At 45.5% G+C, this 22,338-nt stretch overlaps 3 protein-coding genes across 27 annotated transcripts in view; 1 reads left to right on the forward strand and 2 right to left on the reverse strand.

Moving 5' to 3' along the window:
• Positions 1-3,202, reverse strand: part of KIAA0586 (KIAA0586 ortholog) — a 93,920-nt gene extending 90,718 nt beyond the window's left edge. For all 21 annotated transcript variants that reach the window (XR_010080656.1, XR_010080657.1, XR_010080648.1 and 18 more), the window contains exons 1-4: positions 2,516-3,202; positions 1,875-1,951; positions 1,194-1,263; positions 29-95 (exon numbers count right to left, since the gene is read on the reverse strand). Coding sequence is in view for 5 of the 21 variants with exons in the window: in XM_063399593.1 (XP_063255663.1) it covers positions 29-95; positions 1,194-1,263; positions 1,875-1,951; positions 2,516-2,750 (449 nt within the window). In the remaining 16 variants the exon portion in view is untranslated. The remainder of the gene's footprint in view (positions 1-28; positions 96-1,193; positions 1,264-1,874; positions 1,952-2,515) is intronic.
• A 427-nt stretch (positions 3,203-3,629) lies between these two features.
• Positions 3,630-10,794, forward strand: TIMM9 (translocase of inner mitochondrial membrane 9). 4 transcript variants are annotated; one of them, XM_063399594.1, is made up of 4 exons: positions 3,630-3,712; positions 7,544-7,607; positions 7,909-8,004; positions 10,303-10,794. In XM_063399594.1, exons 2-4 carry the CDS (start codon positions 7,569-7,571, stop codon positions 10,435-10,437), a joined length of 270 nt encoding a protein of 89 aa, XP_063255664.1. In that variant the 5' UTR covers positions 3,630-3,712; positions 7,544-7,568; the 3' UTR covers positions 10,438-10,794. The 4 variants fall into 4 exon arrangements, with proteins under 4 accessions (XP_063255664.1, XP_063255667.1, XP_063255665.1 ...); XM_063399597.1 differs by lacking the exon at positions 3,630-3,712 and adding an exon at positions 3,825-4,408; XM_063399595.1 differs by lacking the exon at positions 3,630-3,712 and adding an exon at positions 4,760-4,864.
• A 6,755-nt stretch (positions 10,795-17,549) lies between these two features.
• ARID4A (AT-rich interaction domain 4A) overlaps positions 17,550-22,338 on the reverse strand; it is a 46,401-nt gene continuing 41,612 nt past the window's right edge. For both annotated transcript variants that reach the window (XM_063399599.1, XM_063399598.1), the window contains 4 exons: positions 22,083-22,187; positions 20,393-20,608; positions 20,022-20,168; positions 17,550-19,576 (listed from right to left, as the gene is read on the reverse strand). In XM_063399599.1, coding sequence (XP_063255669.1) covers positions 19,473-19,576; positions 20,022-20,168; positions 20,393-20,608; positions 22,083-22,187 — 572 coding nt within the window. In that variant the 3' untranslated portion in view covers positions 17,550-19,472. The remainder of the gene's footprint in view (positions 19,577-20,021; positions 20,169-20,392; positions 20,609-22,082; positions 22,188-22,338) is intronic.

Genomic DNA, 22,338 nt, shown 5'->3' on the forward strand with positions numbered 1-22,338 from the left:
AGCTCAGACACCAACAATTCACACTTACTTTTGCATTAATACTGCTCTCAGAGCCTCCTTCTGGCCAGCAGCATACTGAGAAATCAAAACATAATCTGCAGGGAAGGACAAACATGCTTTGTTGAGATAATTGCCACAAAATGTCTATTTCACAGGTAGAGACAAAGTATTATTTCAATGCATTTAATTTTGCTGAGAAGAATCTGTTGCCTGCAGGAACCACATCATCTATTGCAACAACAAATTTCTTCCTTTCAGGAAGCAGAAAATTTAAATAATGGTAAGAGTAAGAGCAGGCTTCATTTAACACCATTTTTATAGCATTGAATGCTGGTGTCAATAAAGTCCAATAATGGTGAGTAAAGTCTCAATGGTAACTCGAGCTCAGACAACCCAGTCAATAAAATGCTGCAAATTCTGACTTGAAAAAGACTGAACTAAGAAAACCCCAGAAACAGCATTTCCCTACCATCATCATAAACTACAACAAATTATCTTAATAGGTGCAAATCATGCTAAAAGGATTGCAGGCTCTCCCTCACCCACTGGGCAGAGGAAGCAAAGGCTGGTAAGTCAGCTAGCTGCTGCCTGTGAGTGTAAAAATATTGATTTTTGGTCTTAATTGGGGTATTGATTTATGTTTTTTCTCCTCTACACAGCTCCAGATATCCAAGAAACCTGTATAAGTGTATTTTCTTTAAAAAGCCTTCATTTCCCAAAATCTGATTGAAACTGGCAGATTCAGAAATTAAAGGAAAAGACACTGACATTGTGATTTCCTAGGATTCTTAAGGATTAGAAATACACTTTTTTGGGATAGGCTGCTTGAAGAAAAATATGCCTTTGTAGTACAATTATTTACAAGAGGAAAATGGATCAAAACAAGCCCCTTCCCCAAACTGTCTATTCAGAGACATGAATAGTTTTGTAAACAAAAGGAATCTCAACACTCTGGCACACTGGCAGAAGTCCCACTCAGTTAATTAAAAGAATGTAATGCCAGCAAGAATGGGATAAAATTTGCAAAATTTAAGAATGTTTGTTACAATTATCATCTTTTTATCAAAGCAACCTTTGAATATTTTCACTCAGAAGTTTCTATAATGAAAAAAAAAAACAACCTAAAAGCTCCCCTTTTTTTAAATTATTCAGTCTCCTTACAAAAAAAAAAAAGGGTGATTGATGTGTTTTACCTTCAGGTCTTTTGCTATATTCCAGCAGCAGTGAAGGATCATCTTGTGCTGCAGCTTCTCCAGGATAATGCTTCAGAACAAGAGCAGAAAAAGCAGTGATCAAAGCCTCTGCCAACAGTGGCCAAAGTTTTAGAGGCAGATGGAATTACTGAGCATAGAAATGGAACCCCTGGCACACAGCAACACAAAGGTCTTGGCACAAAACATTGATGAGCTCTGCCACAGAAGAGTCTGGATATTTGTCTTGGGTTGAAAAATGTAACCAAAAAAACAACATTGCTGTTGAGAACTCACACGGCATTTTAGGGACTAGAACTCCACAAACACAATTCAAATTAAACCCACATATTCTAAGTGCTAAGTAAGTTTATTCTCCTCGTTTGTGGCCAAAGAAGTAACAGTGAAACTATGCCTGCCTAAGTTTAGAGAGGTTGCTAATCTTGGACAATTCAGGATTGCTCACACACAGAGAATTAAGCACTGATGAGACTCAGTGTAAATAAAGCCCCTCCAAAAACATCAGCAATAAAACCACCTCAGCAGCAACTCAGAGAGGAAAAGCAGCTGCACAGCTGTGGTGCAGAGGCTGAGCCAGAATCTTGTGCTGCTTTAAGAGGAGCTACAGCTTTTTGAGGAAAAGTGTTCTCTTAGCTCAGGATTGCAGGAAGGAACTTTTCTTACCATTTGGGATAAAAACACAGGCTCTGAATTTTCGACTGGAACCAGACAATCTGGAGATACTTTGGTGCTTACGACTCCTAAAATAAAAGCAGTTTTGCTGTGGTCAGAATCATTTGTGGTGCATTTTCTGTATAGCTCCACATTTCCCTCATCTCTGAATGCCTAAACATCACGACCCTCAGAACACAAATGACCACAGAGATTGAGCTGAAGCTTAAAAACATCAACGAATTCTGTGGCTCTGAATGAGAAATTTGATTTACAGTACAGGGAAACCTCTGAAAAACAGAACATTATTAAACATCCTTTAAACAGGGATGTTGAACAGGGATGTTGAACAGTGATGTTGAACAGGGATTAAGCATTCCTGTCCCCATAAAGAGGGACAACTCCCACTATCCCAGGCTGTTCCAAGCCTTATCCAACCTGGTTTTGAACGCCTCTAGAGATGGGACAGCCACAGCTTCTGTGGGCAACCTGTGCCAGGGCCTCACAGCCCGCACACCTCACTCCCCATGTGCACAAGAGTTTGGGAACACAGACAACTGCAGTACGAGAATGCCAGGATTCCTTAATTCCAGAGCTGCTCCGAGGCTGCAATCGCCCCCCAGCCCGAGCTGCGGCCGGCGGTCCCGACGCACCTGGAGCGACACCGGGGGAGCCCCGGGGAGCCCCGGCCCCGCCCGGGCCCCAGGCGGGCCCCGCGGCCGGGACAGCGCGGGCGGCTCCGGCCGCAGCCGCGTCCTCCGGCCGGGGCTGCTGCACGGCCCCCGGGGCCGGCTCCCTGCGCCCGGCCGCGGGGCGGATCAGCACGCTGCCCGGGGTCATGCCGCCCAGAGAGTCCTGGCTGTCGCTGGAGTCGCTCTCCGTCTCCATGGGCCAACCTGAGGGCTCCGGCGCCTTCTCAAAGCGGCGGCCGTGCGACCTGAGGGCAGCGGGGCGAGGTTCCCTCCCCGCCGCGGGCACGGCTGCCGCCCTTGGGAGAGCCCCGATCCCGCTGTCCCAGCCCCGATCCCGCTGTCCCAGCCCCGTTCCTGCTGTGAGCCCCGATCTCACTTTCCCAGCCCCGTTCCCGCTGTCTCAGCCCCGATCTCAGCCCAGATCTCAGCCCCAATCCCGCTATCGCAGCCCAGTTCCCGCTTTCCCAGCCCTGATCTCGCTATCCCAGCCCTGATATCAGCCCCGTTCCCACTCCCGATCCCGCTATTCCAGCTCCGATCTCAGACCGGTTCCCGCTGTCCTGGTCCCGTTCCCAGCCCCGATCCTGCTGCCCCAGCCCTGATTCCAGCCCGGTTCCCGCTGTCCCAGTCCGGCTCCCGCTGTCCCAGCCCCGTTCCCGGTGTCCCAGCCCCGTTCCCGCTGTCCCAGCCCCAATTCCAGCCCCGATCCCGCTGTCCCAGCCCGGTTCCCGCTATCCCAGCCCCGATTCCAGACCCGTTCCCGCTGTCCCAGCCCGGTTCCCGCTGTCCCAGCCCGGTTCCCGCTGTCCCAGCCCGGTTCCCGCTGTCTCAGCCCGGTTCCCGCTGTCTCAGCCCGGTTCCCGCTGTCCCAGTCCCGTTCCCGCTGTCCCAGCCCGGTTCCCGCTGTCCCAGCCCGGCCGGCGGCACCGGAAGCGCGCGGTGCCATGGCCACGGCGTCCCCTCAAGCGGCGTCCGGCGGGAAACGCGGGTCCTCCCCTCAACAGCGTCCGGCGGGGAACGCGAGGCCCCGAGAGGGTAAATCGGGCGGCGGGTACGCGCGCGGCCGATTCGCCGGCCCGTGGCGAATCTGCGGGGAAGGGGGCGGGGCCTCCCTGTGCGCGCGCGTGTGGCGAATCTGCGGGGCCGGCGCGCGGGGCGGTGAGTGCGCGCGGGCCCGGAGCGCGTGAGGGCACGGGCGCGGGAACGGGCGCGCGCCCGTGAGGGACCGGGAGCGCTCCTGAGGGGACCGAGAGAAACCGGGAGCGTTCCCGGGGCCGGGGAGGGGCCATGGGGAACCGGGAGTGTTCCCGGAAACTGCGAGGGGCCATGGGGAACCGGGAGCGTTCCCGGGGCCGGGGAGGGGCCATGGGGAACCGGGAGCGTTCCCGGGGCCGGGGAGGAACCAGGAGCGATCCCATGGCCCGTGAAGGTCCGGGAGCGCTCCCTGCGGCCCTCAGGGGGAACTCCCCGCTCTGCCCCGGGGTTTTCCCGGTGCCGGGCGGCTCGGAGGGGATCAGAGCGCTCCGTGCGCGGTGTTGGGCCGGGGCGTGGCCGAACGAGTGATTCCTGAGGGAGAGGAACTCAACGTGCCCTTGGAAGGGAGAACCGGAGGATGGAGTAGAAGGAAAAGACGCAAAAAATAAAGCTCGACGCGAAGTTGTTTTAGGCTCAGGGTTTGGTTTTATCGGGTGAGAAGCGGCAGCCAGGTGTGATCTCACTTAAAAAGGAGAGTGCTGGTGGGAAATGTGACTTTTCCTGCAGGCCTGACGCCCGTACACGTGCTCCGTGTGCCCAGAGAGGCTCTCCGGGTGCCCGCGGTCAGGCCGACTCCTCTAACTTCACCTTCGGTGTTCGGTTTGTAGCTCTGATCCCTTCACCTTCAGGGCAGGGTCCAGGCCAAGTCCAGGAGACCCTGAATGAACAACCTGCACCAGCTCCACCTGGAGATCCAGCTGCTGGCTGGCCCCTCTCATCTCACCCTGTCCTTCTCACTTCATTAAACGCCTCTGGCCTCTTAAAATCAATTTGTTTGGGCTTCTTTTAAATCTAATGTCAGTCCAGTTGTAGCCTAGCAATCCTCTATGATAAAAGGATTTTCTTTACAAACTAGGGAGTTCACCTTGACACAGTTCTTTGACTAGAGATTTTTATTCTTTGAGACGTTTCTTTGACTTGATGTTTTTACTCTTCTTCTTTCCTTTTCAGAAACACTTGCGTGGTGTTCTCTGTGTGCAGCTGGAAGCAAAGGTTTAAAGAGACATTTCAGCTTTCTTTTTCTGGAGTAGGTGGTAATTACAGCTGATTCAGATGGTTAGTGGCGATTACAAGTGCGAGGGTTTTGTAGTGTCTCTCTATCACTCTTCTTCTCAGAAAAATGCAGCTCTTCTCAGAAAGATTGGGAAAAAATGCCAAGCACAGGCCTTGTTTATTTTGCTCAGAGGGACTTTAATGTCTCTTTAAAACACCAGAATATATTTGGAAGAGCTCCAGGGCCTTTTGAGTAGGGAGATTTCCCAGCTCTTGCTCCTTTCTGGTGAACCATCTCACCCAGACTGTGTGTCCCCTGCAGCAGAGGTTTATTCAGAGATGTCTTCCTGCAATGAGTATCCTTGCTTAGAAGGGCAGTGCTGAATTTTTAAATCATGCTTCTGAATTTTAAAATCCTGTTTAGTCCACAGGAAAGTCCTCCAGGCTCTGTAGGACTGAACCTGAGCCCTGCAGCAGGGGTGAAAAGCTCTGTAGGCAGCTCTGGGCTAGGCTGGCTGAGGTGCTGAGCATTCTTTGCTCACCCTTTGAAAAGCTTTTTTCAGAGTTGAAGGAAAAGGGGAGAAGCAGCAGGAAACCTTGAACTAAGACATGTACCAGACTTGAGAACAAACCAGATCTGCACATTCCTGGGAGTGTTCAGTAGCTCCTTTTAGCTGTAAGGCTGATTTATGGCTGATCCATGGCTGGAGGTGCAGCAGAGCCGTGTCATTTCACGATGGAATGTGTGAAATACCTGTACAAGAGCTTCAGGCACTTGGGATCAGATGGTGCTGCTGTGAATCAGAGCCTCTCCCAGGTGTCAGAGCTCTGTGAAGCTGCAGTTTCAATCTGCCATTCCCAGAAAGAGGGGATCAGGTTTGCTGTAAACACAGATCATGAAGCAACGCTGAGTGTGAGAAAATGGCACCCACGGTTGAAGCTTTGAGCTTCCCGCCTTTGGCAGAGGACAAAAGTCTTCCCTGCTGCCTGCAGTTTCTGTTTAATTATCTACAAACCCTGCCCCGAGAGAATTGACACTGCTTTTGTTTTCTCACAGGCTGAGAAAGTGGAGAGTGGAGTTGCCATCACTTCTCACTGGTTACTGTGGGTAACCTGAAACAAATCAGGGGTTTAGGACAGAGCAGAGAGGCTGGAGAGGGACTTGGCACAAGGGCAGGGGGTGACAGGACAAGGGGTGATGGCTTTGCACTGCCACAGGGCAGGGGTGGATATTGGGAAGAAGTTCCTGAGTGTCAGCGTGGTGAGGCCCTGGCACAGGGTGTCCAAATGCTGTGGGTGCCCCATCCTGGAGGTGTTCCAGGCCAGCCTGGACAGGGCTTGGAGCAAGCTGGGCTGTCCCTGCACACGGCAGGAGGGTGGAATGGGATGATCTTTGAGGTCCCTTCCATCCCAAACCAGTTTGTGATCCAGTGACAACCTGAATAAAACCTGGTTCATTGTTAGCCACCATATCCTGTCGGCTGTCCTTCGGAATAACCTGTGTGCCCATGAGGAATTCTTGCATCTTACATCCCAGAATCATCTGTGCCCTTGGCCTGCAGTCCCTGAACTGGCTCCCTGTGCAGCATAGTGTGATGTTAAGGGGTGTGAGGACAATTCACTCTTGTGAGAGCTCCCTGCTGCTGTTTTTAGTTGCTTCATTTTCTTTCTGTTGGAGAAATAATTGTTGCTGTCTCTTTGTTCATGTTCAGGCAGCTTGGGTACCCCTTCCCTTTGCCCTGCTAGACACTGCAATAGCTAAAGCTCTCTAAAACATGAATGTCTTGCCCAAAAATTGCTAAGCATAAGAGAAGATTAATTTTAAGTAGCCTTTGCTAAAGGACTAAAAGAATTTTTTTTCCCCCAAGTGATTGCACTTCAGTGCTCATTTTTCTTCCACAAGCTGAATTAAACTGAAGCAGCCTGTTCCTGCCAACACGTGACATTCGTTTGCATTATCATCTGTGATAACAGGTCTTAGATAACATGGAAATTAAGGGAAAAGGAAGAGCAGGCTTCAGTCTTCTAGGAAACCTGCAGGGAGGCTTTCAAGCCTTCACTTGTTCCGTGTGTTGGATTAGGAATCCTTGAGGATTCTTGTTTAAATTCTTGGATCCATGGCCGTTTACTTCTTCCCTTCTTCTTTGTCTGTTTCATTCCTTTAAGGCCATTTGCATTGTTCTGTGTTTTTCTTGCATTTAATTCACTGCAATGACCACAACATTTGCTGCAGTTCAGGTGTTTGGTGCAGCTACACAGAAACCAGGCCCTGCACCTCGTGCTGCATCTGTTCAGAGGCTGCCAGTTTATATTTGCCTTTTTTCCTTACTTTCTACAGATCACATTTAAAGTCACTGAAACTCAAAGGCTGGAAAGTGTTATGACTTTGCTTCTTCCCCAGCTCCTGCCCTAGGTTATTTAGTGAGTTTGACAGCACTGAAAAAAATAAATACGGTATTCTGTAAGTCACTTCAGCTGTATGAAATGCCCTAAAAGTCTTCAAAGGACAGCAGTTAGCAGGTGGATCTGGTCAGGTTTCATACCTGGAATTACCTGGGATGGTTTTTTACCTGAATACCTTCCCAATAGGGAACTTCCCTTGGAGTGAATGGCTTGGAGGTTTGCTAGCAAAGCTGCATTTAAACACACTTCAGGGATGCACAAAATCCCATTCTGATGTAAAATGCAGCAGTTCATATTTATGTTTTTTAGTTAAAACTTGACTTTTATCCTCCCCTTTAGGTGACTGAGTCGCAGGTGGTGGAACATGGCTGGACAAATATCAGAGGCTGATCAGATCAAGCAGGTGAGATGTGCATTTGGGAGGGGGCGCTTTGAAAGTCTTGTGCTGCTCTGTCACACAGAGAGGAAGCTGTAGGGCATAGAGAAGGACAAAAACTGTTATCATTGAGTTAACAACCCAAATTTCAACAGGTGACCACTGACAAACAGCATGTTTTGTGTATGAGCAGCTTTTGATGCTGAAATCTGACTGACAGTAAATATTTCTAGTTACTTGTCTTTCAGATTCTTACATGCAGCTGTAGGAAAAATTAACACTGATTTTAATTTTTTTTTAATATTCATTGTCCAATTTTAATTTACAGTTCAAGGAGTTTCTAGGCACATACAACAAACTTACAGAAAATTGCTTTGTGGATTGCATAAAGGATTTTACTAGCAGAGATGTGAAACCAGAAGAGGTAAGTGATGGCTTCCCGTGACCCTTTGGTAGAATTGCTGTGCAGCATTCCAATTTCAGAAGCAACTTGAGAGTTTTGATCTTTAAACTAAGACACAAAGCCAGGCAGCAGCCTTCAGTGGAGTGTGGGTGTCTGGCCTGGTGCTTCCAAGTGTGTGTCCCATCCCAGAGCAGCTTGGACAGGGCTTGGAGCAGCCTGGGGTAGTGGAAGGTGTCCCTTCCCATGGCTGGGGGTGGAACTGGAGGCTCTTTAGGGTTCCTTCCCACCCAAACCATTCTAGAAGTGGTTGTCACCCACAGAATCTGCCCAGTCTCCACTGAATATTGGCTGCTCATTGCAATTCCACATGTTTCATTCCCTGAGCTCTCAGTGAATGGTGACTCCATGGACATGGGAGCTGCCCACCTACAGCCTGCCTCATTCTCGGAGGGCTCCTGCTGAAATATTTGTTTCCCTGCCCACGTTGCTGCTTTGCAGTGAGTCCTGGGAACACAGCTCTGGCTGTTCAGTCCCCTTCCCTGCACTGCAGGGAGCTCCCTCACATCATCATCTGCAGCAAGGTTAAGCTCTCCATGAGATTAGTTGCATGTTTTTGCTTCTCCTTGCCTGTTGAGGGGCTGTTTCAGAGCCCAATCGTTTTGTTGGTTAAAAATCTAATAACTTTTCCTTGAGTCTTCTGGCAGGTAAAAAAAGTCTAAATTTTTAAACTATTATTTTTGAGCTTTTTCTGCCTCCTTGCAGTTCAACTCCTCACTGTAGGCAAAACTCATGTCTCCTTTCAGCTTTGGTTCTGCTGCCCTGAACAGAGCTATCTTAGCTTCCCAAGACAGATTTCTTCTTTCCCTAATCTTCTCTGCATCTGCTTTAGTGGAATTCTATTACAGGTCACAATTATTCTGGATTAAAGATGACTTAGGTCCAAAAAATATTTTTACATTCTTGGAACAACCTGAACTAGTGGGAGGTGTCCCTGCCCTGGCAGGTTGGAATGAGATGATCTTTAAAGTCTCTCCCAGCCCAACCCATTTTCTGATTGTGCCCTGCCTTTTTTTGCTTCTGTGGGTTGCAGATGGTTCCTGCCTGGTAGCACAGGAGCCTTCTGTGAACAGGGGAACTCGTAGGGAATTCCTTGTGGGAAGTCCTGCCCATGTTGTCCATCAGGGGATTTCTTGCAGAGCATCTCTCTCTGGAAACAGGACACTTGTCTAGATGGACACTGGTGTGCCTGCTGCGGAAATTCCCATGTTTCTCTTGAAAGTAATTCCTTATTAAACAATGGAGATTAACACCTCCATGCATCCCCTTTGGGATCCCTGGAAAAACGCAGCTCCTGAGCTCTTTCCTTGCTCTAGTCCCAGTGCAAGTCTGGGCTCCAGCAGTCTCACACGGCTCCCTGCGGCAGCAGAGGCTTGGGGCGGTTCCAGATTTGTTCCCTAGGGAGATTCCACTCCTGCTCAGCAGGTTTGGCTGCAGCTGGTGCCAGCCTAGGACAGAGAGGGGCAGGTGCTGGGTGGTGTGTGGAGCTTGCTGGGGTTTGTCTGGTTCATTTCCATCCCTTGTGCTGTTCCCATCCCTCTGTACCGAGCAGAACCAAAGCAGTGTCTGCTTTCCCAGGCAGAGGGGTTGGCTTTCCTCTCCACCCAATTTTGGTACCTTTGCAGTGATAGCAAAGCTTTGAGCCATGGCACAGAATATCCAATTGGTAGGACTCTAGCTCAGAAATAACCTCACAACTCTTTCTCTACACTTAAACCACTTTAAATTCGAAAAATACTGGGGATGGAATAGGCTCTGGTATTTATTTCCCAGTGCAGCGGACTGATGGACTCTGGTGCTTTTGCTGAAGGGTAACAAGGCAGGTACCAGAAGGCTGATAGAGCCAATGGAAACACAGCTAAAAAAGGGTTCAACTGAGTTAGCAGAGAGCAGATCATATTTGGCTGTCAAAGCCAGTATGTCTGCAAGCAGAATTAAAACAAAATTTACTAATTAAATGGATTTATTATTCATGTCAAAATACATAGTTCAGTTCCACAAGAGGAGCCCAAGGACAAAAGGCTGGTATCTCCTAGGTCCAGGGTGTTTTCCATGGAGAATTAATATGGGAATGAATATCAGTAGATGTTTCAGGCATGCCTGAGAAACTCAACTTTACATTTTCTACTGCTTTCACCTTGAGACTTGACAATATGAGATGTACTCACCTCGTAGTTTATCCGTCTGTGGTGACATTTTGGGTGCTGGCTGGGGATGTGCTGGATTTGCTGTCCGAAGCCCTCTGTTTCCCTCCTGCTGTAGATAACCTGCTCAGAGAACTGCCTGCAGAAGTATCTAAAGATGACGCAGAGGATCTCCATGAGGTTCCAGGAGTACCACATCCAGCAGAACGAGGCTCTGGCAGCCAAGGCAGGACTGCTCAGCCAACCTCGCTAGAGCAGAGCACCGCGCTCCGATCGAAGCCGTGCCGCTGTTCCCTGGGCAGGAACTCCCTGGGGCATTCCCACTGCCAGGAGGTGTCCAGCGGCTCAGGGCAGAGCTGGGGGTGCTGCCCAGGCAGGGGGAGCCACGGAGGGTTAAACAGCAGCTCAGGCGTGGTGCTCAGCCTGGCAGTGCAGTTTGTTTCCACAAGAAAATGACGCAGATACTTTTCCGGGGGCCCAGACTGGTGTGTGAATTTCAGGGGTGGTGGGAGGGCTCACCTGCCTTTTGCTGAGACTGTTTGAGATGAATCAATGTAACGTGGGGAATACACTTTTTTATTTAATTCAAATAAAATCAACAGGAGCCATATACCCGTGTGTGTTCTTTCCAAAGAGCCCTTTTTGGGACACTTGAGCAGCGTTTTTGTTTGCTGGGGGCTCTGCTCAGCTGCTCCAGAGCTCTGTTCATTCACTGCTGCTTTCAGAGCTGACAGATGCCAGAGGGAGCTCAGGCAGGGCTGCTCTGCCAGCGTTGCCCCAGGTTATCTTTCTGTCATTTACAGGGAATTATCTTTTTGGCATTTACAGGGGAGACAGGGGCAGAGCAGCACTGTGCCTGAGGCAGCTCCTGTGCCCTTTGTTTCCCTCGGGGAGCCCATGGCTGCCTGGCCTGACACTCCAAGCACTGAGCTGGCTGCAGCTTTCTCCTGCAGCAGGAGTCACAGGCTCTGAGAGGTTTGGAAGGCAGCTGGATTGGGTTAGGAAACAGCAGTGCTTAGGAAGGACCCTGACAGCTGAAATCCTGCAGTGAGGCATTAGTGCAGTGCAATGACAGTCAGCAGGCGCCCTGTGCTTCAGTTCTAACTCATAAAATACAGAACAACACGAACTGAACATCAGGAACAGCAATTTTGAGATTTCAGGTGATGAGGAGTGAACCAAAGCTATTTCATGTCAGCTGCTGGGTTTTGTTACTTACAGAGAAGGAACAGCAATGAACAGAAAGGGCACGAAGGCTTTGTGTTGTTACCTTCACCTTTCATTTCGAGCAGCAGTGTGAATAACTCAGCTGTGCAGGCTGTGGATTCCTGGCCCCTGAGGGCAGCAGTGCCCTGCCTGCAGCAGCCCCTGCTCTCTGTGCTGCTCTCCCTGAACGCTGCTCTGTGCTTGCCAAGGTGGAGGAGCCCCTGTGACCCTCCAGTCTCCCCTGGATCACAGCTCCCTCCTCCTGTGCCTGTGCCTGGTTACCCTGGAGAGGAGTGAGCGCTTACTCGGAAATAGTGAAGGCTAGAACCAGCCCAAAGAAGGCAGCCAGTCTCCAATGTTTTTTCAAGGGAATATCAGGCTAAAACTTGTCCAGAGTGTTTGCTACAATCAGGCAACAAATGTTGCAGCCAATTATAATCAATACATACATAATAAAGACTGAAGGCTTTTCTTGAAGCAGCTCTCTTTTTGTTACACATTTGAAAGTAAGCCATGATTGAGATTTTCCACTGGATCTTCATGTGCAAAGAGGTTGCTCAGGAAAGTGCCTGAGGAGTTCAGCTGATGGAAGTGGAGGATTTTTATGTCTTCTGAACAAAGCACCTTGGGGCTGACATGAGGGGGGTTAAAAAAATAATGGTTTTCTCTCATTTCAGTGTTCGGAGGTAGGAATATACTTAATTATTTATTAGTATAGACTTCCTGAAAAAAGGTTAAGCAAGTTTTAGAGGGACTTAGTTAATAAATTACCCACTTTCAGGTCTGGATAACCAGTTTTGTCAAAGCTCTGTTTCTCTACAAAAATGCTGTGGTCTTTCAACTCCCAGTGACAATTGCGTACAGATGATACAAATACATTTGAGCTTGGAAATAAAATGCATCTGTGTAACTAAAGCATCCAGGTGGATAAAGATAAATAATAAAAGTAGGATAAAAATGGTTTTACTCTGGATACTAACAGAAAGATAATAGCATTTTCTTAAATGCTGTTAAGGGGTGTCAAGAGGAGGTGAATCATCTTCCTGAGGCACGATAGGTGCAGGAATGGATCCCGCTCTGCTGGAAGAAGGAGCAAAGGGTTAAAATGGGAAGTTGCTGAGGAAGGAGCACTGAGAAAACTGGAAAAAGTGAGCCAGAGTGGAGGTGGGAGGGGAAGGAGCAGGAGGGCAGCCTGCCAAAAAGCAGCTCAATGAAACTGAGCTGGTAAACAGACACTCACTGGGAGGAGACGCTCACTGCAGCAGCGGCGGAACACAGATCCTTCCTGCTGGAAGCACACACAATTATTCCTCAGCTCACAGAAACCAAAACCATTTCAGCAGCAAGGGTCAAATGAGAACCTTGCTCCAGAGTGCCCTGGACAGCAGCAGTGCTGGCACAGCCATCAGATCAATCAGCTGGAAGATTATAATAGAGGCTCCTTGAATTCTGTCCAGGATAAAAGCAAAGCCCCAATTTATGTAATCCCCTGCTGAGAGCTTCAACTGCTGAGCTCTGTTGGAAGGCAAGAAAAGGAGTGACTGCAGTGCTGTGTCAGGGAGTGTGGGTGAAACACTGAGTGTGCTGTGGCTTCAGAGCAAGGAGGCAAATCCTCTGTGCTCTGACATTCCCCACTCTGGGAACTGCAGCTTAGCAACAGCTCTCGTTTCAGCATTTGCTCTGAGCTGGTTGGGAAGTCAGCACATGGCATTTGAGGAATCCAGTTCAAATCTTAGGGAGTCCATTAAGCTCAGCTCCAAAATTCTTTGAATGAGTCTGACCCAAACTCTAAAAGCTGTAAAAGTAATTAAAGCCTCTGACACCTGAACCTGCATCATGCCTGCACCTTGAATTTGCAGAGGACAGCATAAAAAGAACTCAGAAAGTTACAATTATGCTTCATAGTGGAAGGTATTTAAAATTATGTTTTACCTTAACTTCACACTCCCTTGTGCTTTGGTGTCAGGGAGCAGCAGGTTCTTCACAATGAACATCAGGTAAAATTAACATGTTACACAACATTTTTACATCAACAACTGGAATTAGATCAGGGGAGATACATCAGTGGCTGTTTCTTCAGGTTAAATGTTGTATTACTGGCCATATTGCACCAAAAGGCACAGGGAGGTGGCTGGGGCACACCAGAGGGCATGGGGAGGATGGATCCTGGGGCACCAGGAAAGGGCCAGGGTCACCCTTGGAGTACTCAGGGATTACAGAGACTGCTGGGGGGGTGGAACTCGGTGACTTGTAAGAGTCCCTTCCAATCCAAACTCCTTTTGATTCTCCAGAGACAGAAGAAAATGTCTCATGGAAGATCTGGAAGAAAAGACAATAAATTTCACTGCTTGCCTGCACATCCCCAGCTCCAGCAAGGCTCTGGGGCAGGCAGGACCTTGCAGGGAGGAGCAGGGACAGTGCAGCAGTGAAGGTTTCATATGAAAGCAGCTCTGGGCTGAATGGAACAGCAGCTGGTTGTTCACAAGCACAGGGAGGTGTTACCCTGCACGGGGATGCTGCCCAGTGCCTCTGAGGCAGAGAAATCCCATTCTCATCAATTGTTCAGGGTTCTCCAAAGGAAAGGCAGGAAACAACAGCAGCAGCCAAACCACAGCCACAAAGATCAGCTCCTCCTGCACTGCCTGTGGATAACATTATTCCATAATTGTTCCCACAGCATTAAGTGGGGCTGCTCTCACATTCTGAGTTAATCATATTCAAATACCTGCACAGACCAACATAAAATTTTACCTCTCACTGGTTCCACTGCCAAAACATTTCCTTATCAGACATGGATTGTCCTGCCCACCTGAGGGCTGCACCTGCCCCTCCATCCCTGCCCCTGGGGTGGCACACAGGGCTCACCTGCAGGGTGAAAAGCAGAGCACGTGCAGAAGGAATCAAGGGTTGGGGGTTTTATTTTTCTTTTCTTTTAAAATAGCTTTATTTATTCATAAGGGAAATAAAGGAACACCAAGAGACGGTTTTAAGTTACACATCCACATAAACAAGTGCCTTGTTAAAACAGAAAAAGCTCTTGTGCAATAGAGCAGAGTATTTCACACAAATTCCACATCTTACCCCTCCTTATGAAACTGGCATAGCTGGCAGGAGCACGGTAAATTAGGTCAAGCTGTACCCAGATGAGGGATTAGAGGAGGAGTTTAGGAACAGCTGAAGACACCACAGTGCTGGAATGGAAATGTTGGGTTACTCTGAACAGCAGCAAATTCAAGAGACATCGCCAGACCCACAGCAGCAGCTCAAGGTGAGGGTTAAACACACGAGTGACAACCCCCTGCAGGTTGTCACAGCTGCAGCAGAGCTCCAGGGCAGCTTTTCTTTGCTGGCAAACACTGAGAAAAGGAAAGTGAGGCAAAGCTTCCGTGGTTAATGCAGTGAGTGAGCTCTGCTGGTGCACTGAGGCCGAGTGGCATCAAACAAAGACACTTCTCATGTTGGAGAACTCCTGGTGTGGGATAAGCAGCAGCACAGGGGTGTTAACCCATGGAACAGCAGCAGAGCTGAAGCAGAACCAACCTGCCCTGAGCCAGAATTCAGAGTTCCTCTGAAATGGGAAGGAACAGGAGTACCAGCATAAATAGCAGAGATAATTCAAAACAAAGAAGACACCAGACAAGTCCTGTTCTTAGAATAATTGCTTTCACAACTGGCACTTCTATCCTTCCAGTTTTCTTAAAATGACAGCACAGTGAGTATTTGTCATTGGGTTGTGGCTAATCATAAAATCCACCACTCACTGGTATTAAAACAACCATCAGACCAGAAACACTGGAACAACAAAGAAAAAAAATTTACCTATCAACCCAAAGCAATGGATGGGACTAAGAACTAAATATGGAATTTGGGGAACTCACAGATCTCCAGAGCAAACAAGACCCCAAATAATTCCCAGCAACTCAGTGGTAACTGATAAAGCAGAATAATTTAAACTCTGAGACCTCTTAAATCCCATCCTATTTGGTGTGAGGTAATATGGGAGAATGACAGATTTTCTTAAAATTTGAGAGCAAGCTTAACAGTGTGAGCTAATTATAAAATGTCATTTTCCTTAGCCCTGGAATTACAGTGAGTCAGCCTCTGGTAACATCCCCTTTGGTTTCACTGTTTTATTATGCCCCCCACACCTCTAGAGCCTTTATCCTGCACACTGTAGCAAATAATAAAATCCCAAGCCCAGAGAAGGAAAAAATAACCAAGATTTCAGTGCGCAATTTTTGCAAAGGCAGAGGCACAGTGAAGTAAACAGCTCAACAGACTCTTCTGAACACATGAATCTTTTATTTCAGCTGGTAAATCTGGCTGTTGGCTCATGTCAGATTTCTTTCAAGCCATCAAACCAAACCTGTTCTTTTCTTAAAAAGAAGACAACAGCATTTCTTAGACTTACTGCTCTAAGAATTCCAGTAAATGCTGCCCACAAAATCCATTTGGCTGCCTCAGCTATCCAAGAATATTTTTAATGGAGGAAAAAATGAACATGTTATAAAAGTATTAATTTTTTACTGTAATATTCCATCTGGTTGACAAACCTGTCTGCAGAGAAGACTCTCTCAGCAGTGGATATTCTGACTGAGGCACAGGAGCTGACAATCCTTAGATTCAGAGTCTCTTCCCAGCTCCACATTCAAGCCACCTTGAGTCATTTTAGTAGCCATTTCTGCATGGTTCCCCCTACAAAAAATGAGAACATGTAACCATTTAAAAAATTCCTGTCTATTCTAATATCTCACCTTTTAAAAAATTAGACTGAAGCATGCACAAAAGCACAAACAGTGATTTAATCACCTTTTTTGCTGCTCCCTGTGAAGGTCAGATACATCATCCTTCATGAAGACACATTTCTTTGCCCTTGTTATGCTTTTCATTCACTGGTAATTACTACTGAAAATCTGTTTGACCTCTGTCAAAACAATGACTACTTATTATTGTTCTGACAACTCTGCTTCTCTTGCCTGATCTGTTCAGGCTGATTAAGCAGGAGAAACTTTCTCAGCCACCAGCAACTTGATGGAGGAGCCAAAACCAGGCAGGGATTTTACTGGGTGTTGCTAAACTTTCACATCAGAAAATAAAAACTCATTAGTACAAAATGTAGCTGATCCACTCGATAAAAGCAAGGGCAAATGAAAACAAGGAAGGAAATGAATCTTACCTTATGTCCTTGCATGGAAACATTGAGTGTTTTTCAATATTTCAGATTTCTGCTAATACAAAAATAAGGTATCTGCTAGCAGTTCTTTGTATCATTTGCAGGAAATGAAGGAAGAATCTGATTCTCCTACAACCTTATTTTTTTAACAGTGTTGGATCCTGGATCTTGTTGTGTTGGGTTTTTTTTACCTCCTAATGAAGCTTGAAATAAACAAGTATGATTTTGAGGAAAACCTGTGGGAGATCAGAAGGCAGAACAGCACAAAACGCTTTAGTTCTGTTTGGCCTCAGAAACACAATACCTAATCTCTTATTTAAAAAATATCCCAATTCTGTATAATCATAATTACTGTGTCTTCAACAGGATAAACTTTCAGCCCGTGAAAGACACTTTGGAATTTATATCAACAAGGCTTCAATAAGGGGATTATTGCAGAGTTAGAAATCATAGATTTTATTAGGGTTTCTTCTTGGTTTCACCTTTAACCCAGGACAGCCCAGTGATGCCAGCTGATTTTCTTTTCCCTATGATGTTTAAAAATATCATTTTATGAAACTTTTACTGAGAAATCTGATATGCTCCTTCCCAGAAAGGTAAAACCAGGAAATCAGTGACATCTTTTCCTGCAGGTTTGGTGCTGTGCCAGGGTAAGAGCAGATGTTTTTGGGGTGAGCAGTGCAAGGGGAGCAGCTGGGAGAGGGAGCTCTCCCTGTCAGTGCTGGATGGGTTTCCCTGTTCCATGGGACCATACCTGGAGCCTTCCAAGCAGGGTTTTAATCATCCCTAAGAGACAGGAGCAGGAATCAGCCGAGAACACACGTGGGCAACATCCAGGCCAGGGCAGCAGCTCCTCCATCCTCTGTGCCTGTTTAAGATCTCAACACAGGTTAGAGAGCAGAGATCTGCACAAGATGTCATGAATCCTGTGATTTCCCCAGGTTTTGGATTGCTTCTGCAAATATTAAACATGTGACCCGTGTTGCTTCCTTTTCAATGAGTATTGCTTTTTATTTGTAGCTATTAGAAGGTTAACAAGTAAAAGTTAGCTCTGAAAAAAGTTTTTACAGTAATTTATGGAGATTTAACTTTCCTATTTAGGGCAAAGTCCAGACATGTACAAGAACAATCACTTAAATAAAAATAGAATATAAAGCCTATGTTTAAAACATGGCCTTTATTAGCGCTGTCTAGTGAGCTCCATATTTATCTTACATTGAAATAATTCTGCTTTGCTTAAGAAAAGACAGAAAAAGTGCATTTACAAGAGTACTTTTTCTTTAATTCTCTGCGAAAATGGAAGGGATTGGAATCACAAGTTGACAAATGCTGTAAAATGAAATTTCAAGAAACATCACTTTTAGTAATGCTATGACTAGTGTTTCCTCCTGACCTTCTGCCGTGTGGAACCAGAATATCCTGATATACAGTCTAGAGCATCTATGTTATTACTCTACAGCATATTAAACACAGAAAAAGAGGCTCACACCCCCTTTCAATGTACAAACATGAATAAAAAAATCGTTTAAAAAAATCACTTTTTATACATAATGTATATGCAAACTGCTTTAAATACATGGGTTTGGAAGAGTTATTTACAAACTGCATCTGCCCGTGGCACAACCCACAGGCAGAGCACACACAGTCGCTTTTACTTTATTGGTGCATCTCAACTTTGGGAGATATAAATTTATTCGGCAGTACAGCAAACACAAGAACTTGTGACAAAGCATCTCTTAAGGGCAACCCAAGAAATTTTGTTCCTCCAAACAAGGTTAAGTACTAGGACTGCCAAAGTTTCCAAATAAAGTTTGATTTTTAACCCAGATGCCTGCTGGCAGATCTGTGTGGTGGAGGGTTTGTAGACAGACCCATTGCAAGTACAGGTTTGGCTACTGGATAACTCCTCCTGAAGAGCCAGAACTGATAAGGATGTTTTGTCCAAAGAGTGAACTAACCTAGAATTTTTTTTTTCCAATTTTATTAATATTTTAAAAAATACATAAAAATACAACATCCAATGTCTGAATAAATATATTTAACAAGTTGCAAGATACCTTATTTTACACAAAAATTTCAGCTTTAGAAATCTTGTTAAATAACTTCATTGTTGTTATATATTTCATTTTTCGTCTTTTTGTAACAAAATAAAAACTCTGAAATTACATAGAAAAAAGACAAAATATTTTTGTCAAGGGATAAGATAGTCCACTGAAAACCTATTCACAATTCCACTGTAAACATTAATAAACATTAAAACATTTGCATAATTGTGTGCTCAAAAATTCTATAAAAAGTGGAAGACTTATTACAACTGTAGTTTTCAGTCAACTACACTTCCTTTCACAATTTATTTTGTCCCATTTACAGCTTTAAAACTGGGCACATTGCTGAACACATACTTTGGCAGTTCTGTATAGCAAGTGCTTCCACAAAGAGGAACTACTCACCAAGAGTTACCCACAGCTGGGTGAAAGTGCAGCAGTTACTCAGTTCTTTTGGATAATACTCTGATGTCTGCTTGGTGCACTTGCTTTTTTCTTTTTTTTTTTTTTTAGGATCACCCTAGAACACCTGAATGCTTCATTGGACATAACTTTGCAAATTTGATAAGTGCCCTTTCTCTGTGTTAGGAAAACAAAACAAAACAAAACAAACAAGAAACAAAAACACAATGACAAGGATGTCACGTTGTGCCTACAAACCTTCAGTTACCAATGAGCTTAAGTTCTCTGAACAGTAAATTAACCAAAAGAAGAGGGTAGGAGGGGGGGAACGGGTACAGTCCAGCAGTGGAAGTGTGTACAGGATATACTTGGCAATGTCCAACCAGTTGAGTGCTTTCTGTGGCTGAATTTCAGGGTTTATGTCCATGGCAGCGAGCTGCTGGCAAGGCAGAGCAATGTTCATCACCTGCACTCCACAGCCAGCACGTTCTGGGGAGGAGAGGATGACGAGGGGCTCATTCCAGTGTCTGAGGAAGCAGATGACATGGAGGCTCCTGCATGGGACACTGAACACACACAGCAACACGTCAGCGTTAGCACAGCTCCCAAGGAAGGTTTCCTTGGTTGTTAGGTTGTGTAAAAGACACCAAAGCAGCAGCACAGGCACAAAAAACTCACTTAGAGGTTTTGCCAACTGCTTTCACTGCTGTATTCACAGACACAGGATTAGCCTTACCCAATATTGAAAAGGTAACTCGGGTAAGTCTAACGGAAACACTTGCACTAGGAAATCCAAGTTTCTACTACACAGTTACAAAAGACTCAGCAAACGTTTCTGTCAGGTTCAAGTTCCAAAAAGCCACAAATATTCCTTCTAAATATGTATGCAAATAGATGGTAACACTTTCCTTTCCTCTAAAATATCATCAATTAAACTCAAATTGCTGTGAGTTATTCATTTCCAAACAAATTAACTCCTTGTGGGAATAATAAAGCAAACCTCAACCTTACCTTCTCTGTCTTTCTTTTTTAATCGTTTCCTTCTCCTGTCTATGGTTGCTACTTCTGACTTCAAGGACATGTAGTATTTTCGTATCTCCTGCAGTTTTTCTTGTAGGAAGGAGATCCTTTCAGTGCTGCTCATATTGTCCAGTTCGTCTGCAAGGGGAAAGAAAATAAAAAATAGCTTTGTCAAGGTGATTTTAAACAAATGAATCCAGTTCTTAAGGGGATGTAAGACACACCATGGAAGATAATACATTTCCATAACCATGCCAGGAAAGGCCAACACCTCATTTAGAATCCCAAAATTTCCATGCTTTTCTTTCAGAACAAACTTCCTCACAAATTCCCTGTAATCAAGTAATTTCAGGAATCCTTACTGAGCTGGAAGCTCCACTTGTACACCCTGGGTGAAGCATTCTGGTGGTGGTGCTTGTCCCTGTGTTTGTCCTTCTCTCCATCTTTGATGTGAGGAGAAATCACTCTGGCAGGGGAGCGGGAAATCTTCTGTGGTTTGGATGCATTGATGTGTTTGACAGGAGTACATTTACTGGAACTGTCCAGGACAGGGAGATCCTCACTGTCACTGCTTTGTCCTGCAGGAAAAAGAAATAATTAGGACTTAAAAACTTCACCTTGACATTCTAAAAATTGTGGTTATAGTAAAGAAACAATGACTAAGAAAAAACTGCTGCTTCTTGCTCAGAAGATCTCAAAACACACCCAAGGAATAATGATCTCAGATTCCATGGATAACCTGCTCAGACACAGCATGCACTGAGCTCTCAAGAGTAATAATCATGGCTGATGCAGGAACATTCAAGGGTTCACTAGGCCTAATTAAAAAGTAATAGCCAAATTTCTTTGCAGAAATAATAAATAAACTTACCAAAATTAGACTATTAGAGCACTGATAAACTGTTTTACATCACCTATTTTAGCTTTCAAATATACAGCAGACACTAAAACCCTTTTCTTAAAGATTAAACCTGTACTACTTGTAGATAGCACAGGTAATTATATTTAGTTATCAAACTGCTTTATACATCTAAAGGAACAGTTCTGAAACAACACAAGTTCCACATGTAACAGAAAATTTTTAGCTCATATATTCAAAAATTTTAGATTCCCACAACATCTTCCAAGTTTTCCACAGGCATGTTAAATATATCTGAATAGTATATATCAGATAATTACTACTTTAGTTTGATATTTAGAAATATAACAGTGTTGCCACAAAGCCAAAATCACTGATTCACTGATTCAAAGTCTGTGAAAAATTTGGTGACAGGAGAAGAGGGAATGTTCTTAAGCTGAAGGAGGGCAGGGATTGATGGGATATAAGACAGAAATTCTTTATTATGAAGATGGTGAGGCCCTGGCACAGGCTGCCCAGAGAAGCTGTGGCTGCCCCATCCCTGGAAGTGTTCTAGGCCAGGTTAAATGGGGCTTGGAGAAACCTGGGATAGTGGAAGGTGTCCCTGCCCATGGCAGGGGGTTGTACAGGATGATTTTTAAGGTCCTTTCCAACCCAAACCATTCCGTGATTCTCTGAAAAATGAGCTCCAGAAATACAAAAATCCAGATTTCTATAGCAAGTGATAAAATAGTCAGATGTTTGAGACACAAATTAGACAAGACTCCTTTGGGTGAAAAGCTTTTCCTTAGCATCCAACATTTTTCTGTATTTCAAAAATGTTGACTTTTTCCCAGGAGAAACACCTGTTTTAAGACTTTAAATGTGCCCTCTCCCAAATTCATAACCAATCCAATATTTAAAAATCAGCATAATGGTAAATATGTAGTAATTGCTAATATAAATAATAATTCAGAGGGTTTTTTCCTAAGTAAGTAACATAAAATAGCCAAGAGATTTCCCAGTTACACTGCTACTGCAGAGCTCAGAACTCCTCTCCAGTTTATCACCAACAATCACGATGAATAAAAATGAAAAACCTTGAGAGGGAAGCCCCATCCACAGGAAATGATTTGTAACATGAGAACAGTAGGTTCTTACAGGTATTTACAGGACAGGATAAACCTCCCCCTCCTCTCCCTGCAGGAATATACCTGTTCCATTCTTCTCATTTTTGGCTGCAGCACTGGTTCGCTTTGGAGTTCGTTTTTGCTTTTTTGCCAGTGTTCCACTATTGCTGTCACTGGGTCTTTTTTGACCTAGGAGAGGAGGAAAAAAAATAAAAAATAAAACATAAGACACCTCAAATACTTCTGCTACTATGAAGTTCTTTTTATAAGCAACAAAGACATCTAAAACCAGACATGGGGACTTTCAGAGAAGGCTCTGGAGAGACCTCAGAGCCCCTTT

This window comes from Prinia subflava, chromosome 5 (genome assembly GCF_021018805.1).
Source record: "Prinia subflava isolate CZ2003 ecotype Zambia chromosome 5, Cam_Psub_1.2, whole genome shotgun sequence".
NCBI classification, from domain to species: Eukaryota; Metazoa; Chordata; class Aves; order Passeriformes; family Cisticolidae; genus Prinia; species Prinia subflava.

Bases quoted from the DNA above. Each gene is read 5' to 3' on its own strand.
- TIMM9 (XM_063399594.1), top strand. From the start codon at position 7,569: ATGGCTGGACAAATATCAGAGGCTGATCAGATCAAGCAG. The intron at 7,608-7,908 runs GTGAGATGTGCA...TTTAATTTACAG, and splicing joins AGGCTGATCAGATCAAGCAG to TTCAAGGAGTTTCTAGGCAC. The intron at 8,005-10,302 runs GTAAGTGATGGC...CTCCTGCTGTAG, and splicing joins GAGATGTGAAACCAGAAGAG to ATAACCTGCTCAGAGAACTG.